A 16,061-nucleotide genomic window follows, 5' to 3' on the forward strand; every position below is an offset into this window, starting at 1 on the left:
AAGAACAGGATAAATCTGCTGGTGAGGCTAATGATGTGTTTGTGCAGCCATGGTTTTACAGTGAAGTTTTGCTGGGATCTGTTTTAGAATACTAATACAGGTTAGAAAATTCTCTGCAATATCTCTAGGAAGAGGATATTGGAGATGTGTAGCTCTGGCAGACTTATATATAGCAGGAAAAAGATAACTGCCACAAACAGCTGAAGTAATGAACAATTTTCACCAGCAGCAAGCAATATTAAAAAAAAAAACAGTGAAAGTTAATATTGCTGAGGCTTCTTTGGTAAACTACATGGGAATTACTGGGCTTGCTGGAGACAATGAGACAGGCTCCGATGATTATGATTTTTTAATTACATCACAGGAGAATTCAAGTCAGTGTTTTCCAAGAGCAAATTTGGCAATTTAGAAGAAAAAAAGATACACTTTGGAGTGAGACTACAGAGTTTGTGATATGAGGTGGTGGTCAGAGGTGTGTGCAATTTTTTGGTGTTAAGAGTGTCTGGGAAATGAGAACGGCTCCCAAGATAAGATGGGTGGATACTCGCACCTAACATCTGTTTTCCTGACAGCACAGTGGCAAGAAGGTGGGAACCAAATTAGTCTACAGTGTTAGCTCTGTCTAGTAGGAGGCTGAATTCACTCTGTGTTTGTTGTTAAGTAGCAATTATTACAATTATCAGTATACATTATAATTTTAAACAAGAAAAATACTGATTTCTTAGCTGGTAAGCTTGGTGGGTTTTAATCTGCTGTCATATACATGGGAAAATGATGATGTGGATGTGGTGTGGTGAGAAAAGACAAGTCAAGGAAGGATTATTGTATAATTAAAATGAGTCCTGTAGAATAAAACATCTCCATCCCAGCCCTGGGTGCTTGAGGCCCTGAGGAATAGATTTTTGAAGGTATTGCAGTTTTCCCATGAGTAAAATAGGCAAATTCCCCTTTTTTAGAATTGTTTGGGAAATATTGTTGCTGCTGCTGTTGTTATCTCAACACGTCATTGCTTTTTAAAGTTTATTCAAAAGGGAAGAAAGAGTGATCCGGCATTGGAATGGGCTGCCCAGTGAAGTGGTGGATTCTCCGTCCCTGGAGATATTTAAAAAGAGACTGGATGTGGCACTTAGTGCCATAGTCTAGCAACTGCAACGGTGGTTCAAGGGTTGGACTCGATGATCTCTGAGGTCCCTTCCAACCCAGCCAATTCTATGATTCTATGATTCTATGAAATGTAGAATTGAGGGTTATTATTGATTTTCCATTTTAAAACTGGTGGACAATGTGAAGATTTCTCTGAATTGTTAAAATTATTAAGATGGAGAACAGTTTAAATAAAAATGTACCCAGCAGCAAGCCTTGTTAATGTCTCAGTTATCAAGAGTTTAAATGTAATTTCTTGAGACAGTCACCAGATTCTGTGATTAATATAACATGTTGGGAAGCCATAGTGCACTGTCTTGAAAGTGCAGTGACCATGACATAGCTTTGTTCTGAGGCAGCAAGTGATTTGTCATTAGAAAACATTTGCCATCATTTGACATGCAGTATAAATATTAGTAGAATTGTAGAGTAGCTCCAAGGAGAGAGCATCTTTAGAAATAAACAGCTTCATATAAATCAAACTATGTAGGGCATAATGACAAATTGCTTAACATCACATTATGGTACAGTTTTAAATAGGAGGTGCATTCATTTTGTTGGAAGTTTTTTGTCAGTATAGAGTGGAAAAGTACTGGTGTAGTTTTTCAGATATTTACTTATGTATCTGATGAATTAAATTTTTTTCATTGGGCAAGTAGGAGGTTTACAGGTTTTCAAACAGGTGAATGACAGTCGATAGCCTGATAAAAAAACCAATCCATCCTGGATATTGTCTACCCATACATAATATGATGAATAAGAGTGAACCTATGTAATCAGCAGGTGCTAGGAAAGAGATCTTACATGTAAGGTGACAGCTCAGATGTCTTAGTTCATATCAGTTGAAGGGTAAAGAGTGAGGAGATAGATAAGCTCTGATCTTATATCTTACGTACACTAAGTTTTCATAAATTCTGCAAGGCAGGGCTCCTGGAGCATGTCTTGTCCCTGAGGATCTAGATATTTTTTATGTAGATTCAGTCATTCATTTATTCATGCAGCACCTCCTTTTCTTCACAGAAAGTATTTTCTTGGAATATTTATCAAATAATTGTAAGAAAAATATAAGAGAATTTTCAAATATTGGTGCGAAGAAAATGGTTTTGAAAAAGATTTTATGACTTTTGCAGTATTTCTCTGCTTCTGAAGCAGTATTGCACCCTGTCAATTTGAACAGCATCTGGTACATCATAGCTGGAACAGGATAACATTTCTAGTTTCTTCCTCTTTCTTTTCAAACTTTTGGTCATTTTCAGAGGATAGAAATAACATTAGTGGGTGTATGCTTTCCATCTAATTGCTATATGAAGTTCTGATCATAAAGAAAGCTAGGTTCCCCCATACTGTGCCATTCGATTTTAGCAGAGCAATGTCACCTTGATAAGGTCTGGACTATTTGAAAATGATAGCACAATGGGTGGGATTCATCTCCCCAGATGTAGACATCCTCCATAATGTAGGTATCTATATTTGAGCTGGTTGTCTAGACTTTCTTTAGTCAACGCAAATAGGTCAGATGAGTCACACTTGTCTTAAAGGTCTATTTTAGGCTATGATGAATCGTGCCCTGAAAGTGCTTATATTTCTCCATACGCTTTCAGGGAGAGGAGCTGAGAGAACAAACTCACTTGTCTGTACTTGTACATGTACAAATTGCTGTGAGATTAATCCAGTCTGATGTGCACCAACAGTACTGAGGTGAAAAGTTTTAAGGGTTTGGGGTGTTTTTTTCCTCAAGAAACAATATGTGAGTGAGTAAGAAGTAGAATAATTTTAGTCATCTTCAAATTCATGTGCTAATCTGTGAACAGGCTACCTCCCTTGTCTGGAAAGGTGCTTCACTGCTTAGCAGAGATGTCATCATACTTTCAAAGCAAAAAGTAGTAAGGGAAATGCATTTCCCTGGATTCTAAATACTTTTAATTAATTGAAAGATGAAGATTATTTGTCTTACCAGAATTCTATTAGAATTTTTGAGTTTTACTCCTGTATCTTAAGAGTATTTTTGTCATTTACCAGACAAACTCTTCCCTGATGTGAGACTGGGTACAGTCTTTGTGTGATGAGATTTTAATGGAAGAGAATAGGCAACCATAATGTTCATAGCTCCTAATGCCACAGAAACAGTGTGTTCCTGTGCAGTCCATCGTCTCATCCCACTGTGATGGAGCACATGGATCTCTGGCCACATTTAACTAATTGTCTCTAGCCAAGTGAAAGCAAACAGATATCTCCATGTGTTTTACATCTCTTGCATATGGAAGCTACAGTACCTTTGTAAAGATTTTCATTGCTTACATTGTTACCCAATAACCTGATCTCATGACTATGTAGGTTTCTACATCATTTTCCACTGTCTGACATAATACTCTGTAATTTTTAGTGTCTGTTTGGAATATGTGACTAGGTTATTTAGACAAATCCTTTGGTTTAGTTATATGCATATGAGATGTAGCATGGAAACTTGTGATTTCCTCACTGCATGAAGCCTGCATATTCTGCATTTCTTTTTGCCAGCTTTTCTAACACTGCACCGTTCTTTCTTACTCGGCCATCCCACGACTTGGCTCATGCTGACAGTGCCATACAACAGCCACAGTTTGGTCTGTGTTATTTAAACATATGACAATGGAGCCATTGCCCAGCTGCAGTCAAAACTTCTCTTCATTGTAATTCTTTGTTCTTTCCACAATCTTTGTGAAAAATAAGGCAATTCATACTTGGAATATTCTTACCCATCATGCCACCTAGTATTCAAGAACTGAAAAAAAAGCCTTGGTAGACCTTTATGTTCACTATTTTTTTTTCTCCATTACTTCTTTCCTTGCTAGTTTCTTTTTGCTGCTTTTTATCTGAATATATTAGGTTTCTACTTACTAAGTGAGCTGGTGGATCATGCAAGAAATTGAAAGGTTCTTTAACACCATGATGCCAGGTATTGCAGTACAGCATTGGAGACTTGCCTTCTGCCTATGAGCCCCAACAATTTCTTTTTGAAGAAGAATGTGAGCTTTCTTAGTACTTCAGTTCTAACATCCCATATTTCTGTGTGTGTGTGTATGCTATTAGTCTTGTCTCTGTGTAGGAGTGTGCATAAGAAATACAACTATTGATTGTACAAGAGCTACTGCAGCCTAGTTGCTTGCATTTCTTTTTATTTCAAGCTTGGTCTTCCAGATTGATTTTCTGAGGTTTTCTAAGGAGTTCAGTGTAAGTTATATCCTTGCAAATATATCAGTAAAATCTGTCGCCATTTAGCACTAAACTCACAAAAATCTGAATTTGAGAGCAGTGCTACTCTGGTTGAACTTAATCAGTAAGAGGTTGAACTTTACCAAATGATGCATATAAATCTCTGTTCCTCAAAAACCTCTCTGAAAGCAGAAGTCCAAGCAAAGTCAGAATTTTCAAAGTGAAGTCAAATTTTCCATCTTGATAAAGTCTCTTAAGCTTCTCTCATAGCTGATATTAGTAATAACCATACCACTGTGCTGACATTTCTTTGCTGTGCACTGTTTCAGTGTAATTCCTATCAACATTAACAAATACTGAACTGTGGCCTCATTGTGTGACTGGTAAAGGTGAAACTGCTTTACATTTGCCTTTTGAGGTTTATGCAAACGCTTCTTGATTTTGAATATTCTTACTTGAAATGCATATTCTGCTTGTTTTTTTCAACATACCATTATGTTACTATTTAACATTTACTTTTAGTAGTTAGTAGGTGTACTTCTCCATCTCCAAATGATCTAATTGAGGTTTATTGTAATACAGATGTGATAAGCATTTTACAGGTGCAGGATAGGCACAACCACAGAAAGCTACAGTGAACACCAAGTGTTATAAAGATTCATGAAAATCAGTATTAGGCACTTAAAAGGTAAAGGCTCCATGTGAATTTGAACCATCAGAGCATTGCTTGTAACAAAATAATTGGTTTCCTTTAATTGGAAGTTAAGGGTTGGGGTTTGCATTTGGGTTTGTTTTGCTTTTTAAATAGCAGATCCTTTAGTGAAGAAGGTTAGAGCATGGTAGGATACTGGACTGATCTTGCTGTCTGTTCAGTTTCCTCATGAATACAGGAGTGCTTTACAGTGCCAAAACAGTGCAAAACTGTACTGTAACATCATGTCCTTGCACCAACTGATGAATGACAGAAAACCTTTGTTACAGCTGTCCTGACAGCCTTTCAGCTCTCACCTTCCTGTAGTGTAACAAGGCAACCAGGTGCCCCTAATTGCCAGGGAGTGGGCATGAGCTTGTGTTAAGCCCACCTGTGCCTAATTAGGGTGGGCCCCCACTGCACATGAGCAGGACCAGGGGGCCAATGAAAGGTGAGTCCTGAAGCACAGGCTCAGCTCAGTCCTGAGCACGTCTGCAGAGAGGTCAGTCGCTCTTGGAGCACTGTATTGCCTTCATTGCGCCACTAGCGCTCGTTGCCCTCAGGGTGAGGCTCTGGTGGCGCAGCTGGCTAAGACACAGTACTGCAATGTCGAGGCCCTAGGTTCGAGACTCCTCAGAGCCTCACCCTGAGGGCGACGAGCGCTAGTGGCGCAATGAAGGCAATACAGTGCTCCAAGAGCGACTGACCTCTCTGCAGACGTGCTCAGGACTGAGCTGAGCCTGTGCTTCAGGACTCACCTTTCATTGGCCCCCTGGTCCTGCTCATGTGCAGTGGGGGCCCGCCCTAATTAGGCACAGGTGGGCTTAACACAAGCTCATGCCCACTCCCTGGCAATTAGGGGCACCTGGTTGCCTTGTTACACTACACCTTCCACTTTGCCCTCCATTTTAAGAGTGGTATTTGTATCTCTCCCTAGCTCGTAAGCAGGAGATTATCAAAGTCACTGAGCAGTTGATTGAAGCTATCAACAACGGAGACTTCGAAGCTTACACGTAAGTTTTCTCACTGCAGCAGGAATGGGGAGAGTTCATGTATTTCACACTGTATTCATAAATATGCTTGTTTACATGTAAGTGTGTATGTGTTTATATTCATGTATTATTGAAGCTCCTTCTCAGATGCCCCCAATGTACTACTCTCCTGAGACAGGACACAAAATATGTATGCAGTGGTCTATTTTGAGGTACAGAAGTAAAGCCATATTTATGATTTAGGATACACAAAACATATTAGAAGCCTTAGAAGAAAAGTCTATTGTACATACAGGTTATTATTAGCTAGGATCCCATTTTTATTTCAGAGCCTTAAAGACCACATGGAATTTAGGTTCCACAAGCCCCTGTTGAGCACTGTGCAAAAATTTATGGGTGGGGAGAAGTGGACTTCTCTCTGCAAAGACACAATTCTGTTGCTGCTTCTCTTCTCTGTCTACCTCAAAAGCATTTCTCAGCATTTCTTTTGGTCTCCTGTGTTTCTCTGAGTGGATGCTATCCTGTTGCAGCACAAGTCTCACAGTTCAACAGTGATACTGCTTGTCTTGTTTCAAGACTTGCCAGCAGTAAACCTTGGTTTGGTGCAATCACATTAAAACCTTCATTGTACACATGTAAGGGGAAACCTACTGAAAATTATTACCTAAATTTTGTCAGATTAAAAAAAAAAAATTGCACAGAAGCAGGGGAATAAAGGAAACATTTAAAAGAAAGTCTTTCCAAAGCTGTATTAGATAACTTAATGTGTTTATTACACAATTTCTTCTTTTCCCCAGAAAAATCTGTGATCCAGGTCTTACGTCTTTTGAACCTGAAGCTCTGGGTAATCTGGTAGAAGGGATGGACTTTCACCGGTTTTACTTTGAAAATGGTAAACATTTCCTTTTTCATCGCTGAATCTTCATCTGTTCCTTGTGACTGTGCTTCTCCAAAATCAGCATTTTGATTTTGGGAGTTAATTGATTTGGGCATGTGAAGGGCCTATTATTTTCTTCATTCAGAGTTCTGCTGTATGTGTTTCTTCCTCCTGTTTCTGCTGCACATATTCAAGTGTCAGAGAGCATCTTGGGTAGCAAAGGAAAGCTTTGAATATTTGGAAGGAAAAAGTCAAATTGTACAAAAGAAAAAAACAAGCACTAGATATGTTATTCTCATTCATTTTTTTTCATTAGGGAAAAGAGAAAATCATACTGTAAGTATAATTACCGCTGAGGATCCAATCAGCTGTCTTTCACATATGAAAATATCAATATATATACCTTATATATATATTACAATCATGTCAGCTATAAGAAAGAAAAAATGCCCATAGACTGTATTTAGTTAAGTTTTGGAGCATCAAGTCCTGTAGGTTATAATTTTAGAGTGGACTTAACTGAAAACGTACTAAAATATTGTAACCTAAGAGATGAGTTTGTCCAGTAATTCCTGAGAAATGTCTGAACATAAAATGGGATAATTGTATTCCTAAATTCTTGTTCATCTCCAAAACAGCACAATAGCATGTCACAAGAGTGAGCTGAAAGCTGAATTATTTTAACTGAAAATACTAAGTACAAATGTCATTAGACATAGCAGTAAAAGAGAAGTATTGGGAAAAGTCAATTAGAAACTCCAGATGGTGGCTGCCACTGTATTTAATCCATGTATATATGCATTAAATAATAACTGGTGTCCTTATGGGACAAGGGAAAACTTTATGCTGTGACTTTTCTCATTTTTACAGTGGATGTGACCTGTCTGTCAGTCATGGTTATCAGTAAATAAGAATTACTGTTTTGTATCTGCTAAGCTTGAGATTTTTGGTTCGTAAAACAGGGCAAGATGAGTTTGTTTGGCTTACATGGAGAGAATGTAATTTATCTTGCATGTGTTTGTGTGTGTTTGTTTCCTAGCTTTATCCAAAAGTAATAAGCCAATCCACACCATTATCCTCAATCCTCACGTCCACCTTGTGGGTGACGATGCCGCGTGCATTGCGTACATCCGGCTGACACAGTACATGGATGGGAGCGGGATGCCAAAGACAATGCAGTCCGAGGAGACACGGGTCTGGCACCGCAGGGATGGGAAATGGCAGAATGTTCATTTTCACCGTTCAGGGTCACCAACAGTACCCATCAAGTAAGAAACAATTTTGACCACAAGCTTAAACAATATTGGCCAGACCAAATAGTGAAATAGCTGCTTTCGGCCTTAAAAACTATGAGACCATCTTCTTAATAGAGTAATTTCTTGTGGTCATTTGTTTGGTATATATTATATTCAGTAATGTGCATATAGTATTGGTGCAAATATTTTTAAATAATGCTTTTTTGGTTGTTGTTTTCAACTTTGATGCCCACTGATCCAGCTCAGTCCCTGCTTGAAGAACAGAAAAATGTTTTAATGTAGATAAGGCCTGATATAAGCCACACACAATAAAATTGGAAACCCTGATACAGAATTTCAGGAAAACCTGAAAAACTAAAATCAATAGGATTCATGTAGCTGTCAGAGCTGATGAGAAAGTTTCAAGGGAAAAAAGTATCACTGTTCTGAAAGACTGAGTTTTGAGTAATATTTTTTGTGATTTCCAGCTGTCTGTGTTTACTGAGGCCCAGTTCTGACCACTGCAAGTTCATTTTGAGCCAGTTTATGTATTTACTTTGTAAATTAAGTCATACAAGTAGCTGTCACATTCTTATCTCTTTTCCCACACTCTCTTTGCTTAACTGTGGCATAGTCACTGATAGTCAGGACATCTGTGTGAGTAAGCCCAGATCTCTCCCCTCATCATTTTTCTCTTGTTCACTTGGGCATTTCTGCTCACTCTCTCATCCCCTCAGAGTCATGCCATGACTCAGTGTGCACAAACCTGAATTCCCTGAGCCACACTTCAAGCAGTGCCTATTACAGCATGCTCATCAAGCTTCAAGAGCTTCTGCTCAAGCCCTTTGCTTTTCTTCTGCTTGCAGCCTTCACCAATGCTGCTGTGTCTCAGAGTCCAACTTCACTGACTTCTGACTTAGGTGAGGCTGTTTGCAGCCTTGGTTTGCTCAGGTGCATTCCTCTGTATGGGATATAATTATGGTTTTGTGAGGTGTCTTAACACAGATAGTGTCTGAATTTCCTGGTGTGGATGAAAAGAGCTTAGAATAGATCCTTCAAACTTAATCATGTCCCATACTTAACTTCTTGCAACACCGTTCTCCCATATGAAATAATACTTGATAAAGTAAAGAACATGATAGCATAAAGTGTTAAACTTAAGTGGGGATGAATATTTTTGTTTGTTTGTTTAGGAAAAAGTAATTTGATGACTTAGTGATAACTAATACATTTAATTTAAATACATGAAACCAGTGGGAGCAGGAGCCATGTCATCCTTTATTTTTGACATTCCAGCTGCACTGGCAGTGTTTAAACAGATAAAACTGAAATGCAGTGTTATATAGATTATCGAGCTTTTCATAAAGGAGTGTTTTGTCAAGGGATCTGACTTGAGTGTGTGAAGAGCCAGAAAGCAAAAGTGAAATAGGTTCATCTGTCCCAGTGCACCCTGGACAGGAAGTGTCTATAGAAAAATTACATGAATTGGACTGTAGAATTCATATTTTCCTTTGAGATTTTTTTCCCTGCTTTTTTATTGAGAGAAGTTCTTTTGAAGGAGGTCAGTGTCAATTTTTTTAACTTAACCATATTAACAGAAAAAATCCTAAAGAGAAAAGTTAATTTATTGCATTCATTCTTAGAAACCAAAACCAGAGGGCAACAAAATAGCCATCTTATTACTATTTTCATGGAAGATTATAGAATTTGCCCTGTATAATTCCTGTAATAATTCTTTCAGTAAGACTTTTCATATACTGAATAGCTACTGTAGCTCCTTCTTTTTGAAGTCCAGTGTTGTAACAGGAGCCTCACTACTGATTTCATGTAAAGTTTGCATGTGTGATGAGCTGATGTGGCCTGGGACACATGCTGCTCCTACCAACATTCTCTTGAGACTGCACATCTCAAGGGAAAGCTAGCGTGCATACAGATCTGAGATTTGACCCTCAGAAGCAGTGACACTATTTAGGACCTGTGTAATGTCGGTTCTTTGTGGTTGCGTGTGCTTTCTAATAAAGGTACAGATTTTGGGGACTGCTGAGGATGGAAGGAGAAGAGGCTGAGAGGTAATTTGTTGAGAAACCAGGGTTATGCCTGTGTCAGTTGAGTGTTCTGAGCCTGTGGGGTTAGATAGAAAAGAGTTCAGGTGGCCAACCTGAAGGAGTAGCAGCTCAAAGCCTTAGAGCACAACTAAGGCTTAAGGAGAGGTGCTCTGAAATTGCAGTGGAGCCCTAGATGTGTAACTCCTTTGTATCACTGGAACCACTATCCTATAAATCCCTTAGCTAGCCATCATCTGGAATTCAGAGGGGGGATTTGTTGGAGTTGCTCATATCACACTATTCTAAAGTATTATTGGTCTGATGGTTAGAAACCTTACTTCCCAGCCTAAATTTTGGTTGTATTTCAATTTATCCTTGATTATTCTTATTTCATCATTGTTCTGTACTGGGGATAGCCATGCAGATATGAGCTGTTTTCTATGAAGGTTGGTTAGATCACTTCCCAGCTTCCATTTTTATCAGGTAAGTAAACACAGCTAACTTGACTGTCTTTTGCTGGTAGGATCTCCATTTTTCTGGCCACCTTAATAGCTCTTCACTGTCTTTTTTGGCTTGAAGTTTGTCTTTTGGCTTGGATTCTTCTGAAATACTGCGTACAATTGTGGTCAGGGCTTTATTTAACTTCACCATGTCTTTTCCCTGTTGAGAATGCTAGATCTGCTGTTTTCTGGCATGATTTTTATACTTCTTGTCATCTAGATCACATCAGCAGATCATGTAAGACAGCTGTGCGTTGGTCCTCAACTGCCATTTCCAGCCAGTGAGCTTATAGAAACTTCTTCTGAATGTGCAGCTTTGTGCTTCCTAATATTGCACATAACATTGCTGTTAACATACACAGAACATTACCCAGCCCTCAAGGTTGTCTGGTTCTTCTTGCACAATACTCCAGTTTTCCTTTGTGTTTATAGTGCCTTGCACCCAAGTGTAAGTATACTCCATGAGCCCAGTCCTGCTGCTTGTGCTCAGGTCATTGGTAAAGGCCAGTGGGTTTCCTCCAGGCTGATAGGTATACTTGCAGATCAAGCATTGCCATTTTCCTTATTTTACATATTCTTTCTCTAATCACCATCTTATCAAGTTTAACTGGTAGCTTCCCATGTAGCACCATGCCAGAACTCACCTTCTCTAATCCATCCTGATGATCTTTTGGACTGCCTAGAACTTCACCTTTACTTTTCCCAGTCAGAGCAGCAGGATACCAATAGCTTCACTTTGGAAAACTACTGGAGAAATGCAATTAATATACTGTACAAGATTATCCTTTCTTTCTTTCTTGTGTCATATTTGAAATGTGTACAGTCTACTACTATTCATTGAATGATCACACATACACAGTAATGATAGGACTTCTGTAATAGAAGAGCAGCTTACCCATAATGTCTGAAGAAGAATTAAAAATCTAATAAACTTGCAAAAGCAATTACAGCTGTGATCTGGTTTTGCAAACCTAGTATGGTAGGGTATGCCAAATCAGTTGCTGTGAGCACAGTAGCTTGTTTTGGGGACTACAGTAAGGAGCATCCATAAACCTAAGGAGATAACTGATCTTTGGTTATGGATATGGATATGGAACTGTTGCCTGATGGCAGATAATTTATTTTGAAAATAATATAAGCACAAATGTATAATTAGTTTATGAATAAATTTTATTTGCAGCTTTTTCTGCAAGTCAGAAAAGACAAACTTTGTTTTTGTCTTGTCCTTTGTTTTTCTCTTAGTGATGAGATTGATGGTAGAATATTTTGCTCTATATTCCATGATCTTAAGAAGCTGTGCAGATGTGTTCCTCTAGAGCCAGGTCTGCACATACACAGAGAATGGACCTGTGTGATACAGGCAGTCAAAGGGCTGTCAGACCTAAAACTGACTCCCAAACCTAAATTCAGACCTGAGGCTCCCAAGCTTACATTCCCTCACTTATCACACTTTACACCTTCGAATGTTTTTATAAGTTAAATAGCAGCCAGCAGGAAGACTTGAATGAAGTGTTTGTTCTGTGTTTGTACAGTGCCTAGCACAGCGGGATCCCCACCATGACTTCAGCCCCTAGATGCTACGGTAATACAAATGATATTATAAACCAAGTTAGTTAACTGCTCGCTTACACATTCCTTTTCTTGCATTTTCTCCTTACATACAGCTGTAGCATGTCTCGCATGTAAATGACATCTGATTCTTCCTTGTTCCTCAGTTCAGTTTTTGTGTGGGAATCTCACGCCATGGCAGTGGCTGTAATGTACATGCCAAGGAAGTAAGTTCATCTCAAGAGATTCACATCTGAATTCTGTCCTCCCTTCTCTAAGACATCAGTTAAGGCACTTTGGCTTCCTACCTCAGTTTCCTGTTTAATTTAACAGCCTCTCTGGCATGTTGTAAAGATGGAAAAAGTCTGTAAAGTCATTTGGAAAGTAAAAAAGAATGCTTTGCCTGAACATTTGAATTTTTTTCCCCTTGGTTTCCTTCACAATATTATTTTAATTGACCTTGACAAGATTTTAATAGTATTGGCTAACACTTAAGCATATACTGTTACCTGGTGGTGATATTACTTCAGTAATGGCAATGTTGTTTTTTTTTTTTCTCCTTCTTCCTAGCTAAAAAACATCAGCGATGCTGCTCTTGCATTTTCTGTACCCAATGCACCTGGTTGATTACCATCTTGGCCATCCCGTTCTCTTCATGCATGTTTCTGAGTGCATGAAGTTGTGAAGGTTCTTCATGTAACACATTTGTGATGCACCATGTTGCTGTATATTCCATCTGTACACTGTTAACATTTCAATGAAGGTGATGTTCCACACAAATAGAGAATAACAAGGCATAAGAGACAAAAGAAAGATGTTTGATGGACAGCAGTAAATACAGAATACATTTGTCACTTTCTCCATTTATGCCAAGTTTTGACAGACAACTTTAAAATCTATCCTGTTTATTAAAAAAAGAAAAAAAAAAAAAAGAAAAAGTACATTTTACATTTCTTTTTAAGAGCTGTTTTTTGACTTCTCCTTTTTGCCCTCTTCTGAGTCCCAGGATTTTGCTTTGGTTCTTGTAGGAATGGTTAAGATTTCTGCTGGCAGCTCTTACTCTAAAACAGATTTTTATTATAGCATGCAGACAGACAAAATCACTGATAAATATGGAAGTGGTAATATCTTGGCTTTGTACCAGCTGAAGCCTTTTTAGTTTATTAGTCTGTGTAAACTGGAAAAATCTTACCATTTACTGGCTTAGTCACTGCAGAATTAACTGCCAATATTCTGGTGTGCCAGCAGCTGCTTTTTTTGTTTTCTTACTATGTTAAATGAAAATTACTATTGGATGATCAAGCAAAATTGAAAATTGTGAGAAACTAAGTGAGACCGAGGGGCAGGTTTTGAGGATTAAAATGGAAGAATAGAGACAGATTTATTTTTTTTTATCACTATTAGTGTGTACTGTAAATTTTTTAAGGAGGCTTTAAAAAATACAAGATACTGGTTAGGCTCTAGACCAGTTGTTAATGCACTCGAGAAATATAGGCCTTAAAAGCTTAGTATAAAGAGTTTACGTACTTTACACTGCTGCTGTTGCTTTTCTGGAAATGTATTCTGGATACACTGGTTTTCTAGTAAGACTCTTAACACTTTATCACAGATTTGTTCCCCCCTCCCTCCAATCTGCTCTTGGTTACTGTAAATCCTCACGCAGCAAACAGGACCGAGGGAACCACACTGGCAGCACCGCCGGCTCTGCTTGTTGCCTGTCCCTGGCTGCTGCGCAGGGAACGCTCTTGGTGTCACTTCAGAACACAAACTTTTAACAGGGACTTGTTTTCCTTCCCTTGTGTTGCCGTACAAGCAAGGTTTATTCCTTTCCAATTTTAACAGAAAGAGACAGGAATTGGTTATTTCTTCTCCATTTGTTAATTGTTCCGTTACCAACAGGGCTCACTGTTTGCTGCAGCGCTGGATAGTGCACGAGATCTCAATCAGTGTCCTTTTTAGCACTTAAAAATTTACAAAGTTTTTAAAATGGGGAACACTTCCTAATTTGTACCATTTCACCTTTCTGTGTTGATTACTAATCAAAAGCAGTTCTTAAACATTTTGATGTTGTTATTAGTGGATATATAGTAGATGGATTTAAGCTTCTCTGATAATTACTACATGATTTTAAACAATATATATTTAAAATAAGCATCTACAATAAATGTGTTGAGCCATATTAACCTGCCAATGGGATCTGTGAAAAAAGTAATGGCCTAATTTTTTTTCTCATTTATTTCTTTACTTTTTTTTTTTCTGTGAAGCAGCTATAAGTGGCATAACTGTATTTAAAATTAACAAGTTAGGTGTAGGGTGTTTTTTTTATACTTCTAACATAGCATGTGGTGTTGATGTATTACTGTAGACCAAGTTTGTCTTCCACACCAAGACGTGAGGAAATTGTGATTTGTTCTCTCCACCACAATGGAATTATACACCTCTGTCATTTTGGAACACTGCAGTTTATCATGGGACACAGTGTACATATTTCTTGCCATAATGGTAAATGATTGATATATTTAAGAATTAATAAATTTGTGATTTCTGCTGACACTGTGCTTGTGTGTTGTTTCGCAATTAATCATGATTTTTGCACTGGAAAATGGAGCCTCTGTTTCAATTAACCAGTCAGAAGCACAAATGTAGTTTCTTACCAGCCAAATTTTCAGCTTGGAAATAGGAGTGCTTGCTTTCCTGGTTTGTCTTTTAGTTACTTCTTAGATGCTTTTTCCAAGGACACAGTTGTACACCACTTATGCTGTACTGTGCTGATCAGTTTCACACATACCTTGTATTTTAAGGTCCATCTTTAGAAATGTTGCAGGTATTTGGCACATCTCTGTAGCCACCTTACTGGTTCATATGCTCAGCCTGCAACACAAGATGCTGTAAGAACAGTTACATCTACTGTTGCAGACCCCAAGATGCATGGAAGTCCATAAATAATGTGAAATAAAAAATAAGTAGCAGTTAAAAAGCTGTCATATGTATCTATAGTGATTTTGGGCTCTCTTACCTATGCTGAGTCACAAATGAGAAGAGCCTTTTGTACCAGCAACGGACAAAAAGAAAAAATAGTTAGGAGAGAGCTCAGAGGTTTGGAATGTTTTGGTAAACCCAAGAGGAAGCAAAGGAGGTTTACTCTGTTGGGAGGCTTTATATTTTGTCTTATCACTTCTAACTACTTTGTTTACTCATTTTTTCCACTTAAATGCTATTCCAGAAATCAATTTGACTTCCATTTTTACTGTGAGCCTGCAGTAAGCTGTTTTCCAGCAGTGGAATTGCTGCTTATTTCAGGTATGTAGAGATAGTGTAAAGCATGAAAAGGAGGGGAGTGGGGAGAATACATTTGCTAAATACCAAGGTTGAAGATTTGGAAGAGGGAAGGGTCTTTTTTTTTGGAGGGGAGGGGGGGGACTTTTGTTGCGGATGTGAGGATTGTTGCACAAATGTTTTAATGTGCTGCCTCCTGGCGGCTTTTTGTGCTGGTGCTTTCTATTTAAGAGCTCATACGGTGCTATTTGTTCTGAGCAGAAAGGAAGCCAACACGTTCATGCATTCGCTTATTTAATGTGAGTAATGGAACACAGTATTCCAGAGACTAAAGATACCCATTTGCTTAAATACATACCTGTATTTACATACCTACATACCTACATTTGCTGTACACATACCTGAAGGAATTAGATTGATGTTGTTTTCTGAAAATGGGCCCCCAGGACACAGTAAAGAAAATAGAATACAATTGTAGGAGATAGATGCTTAAATCCAGAGTACATTGTTTCAAAGTTAAGCTTCATTGTTTCTTCAACATGATATTATTCCTTTGTAATAG

At 38.3% G+C, this 16,061-nt stretch overlaps 1 protein-coding gene across 2 annotated transcripts in view; it reads left to right on the forward strand.

The window, feature by feature from the left end:
• Window positions 1-14,781, forward strand: part of CAMK2D (calcium/calmodulin dependent protein kinase II delta) — a 139,365-nt gene extending 124,584 nt beyond the window's left edge. The window contains exons 19-23 of one of the 2 annotated variants that reach the window (XM_030450930.1): window positions 5,964-6,039; window positions 6,816-6,910; window positions 7,935-8,163; window positions 12,208-12,257; window positions 12,794-14,781. In XM_030450930.1, coding sequence (XP_030306790.1) covers window positions 5,964-6,039; window positions 6,816-6,910; window positions 7,935-8,163; window positions 12,208-12,214 — 407 coding nt within the window. In that variant the 3' untranslated portion in view covers window positions 12,215-12,257; window positions 12,794-14,781. Of the gene's footprint in view, window positions 1-5,963; window positions 6,040-6,815; window positions 6,911-7,934; window positions 8,164-12,207; window positions 12,258-12,390; window positions 12,451-12,793 lie in introns of both variants that reach the window. The other variant, XM_030450929.1, reaches the window with a different exon arrangement.
• The last annotated feature ends 1,280 nt before the right edge of the window (window positions 14,782-16,061 follow it).

Source organism: Calypte anna, chromosome 4B, assembly GCF_003957555.1.
Source record: "Calypte anna isolate BGI_N300 chromosome 4B, bCalAnn1_v1.p, whole genome shotgun sequence".
In the NCBI taxonomy this organism is placed as follows: Eukaryota; Metazoa; Chordata; class Aves; order Apodiformes; family Trochilidae; genus Calypte; species Calypte anna.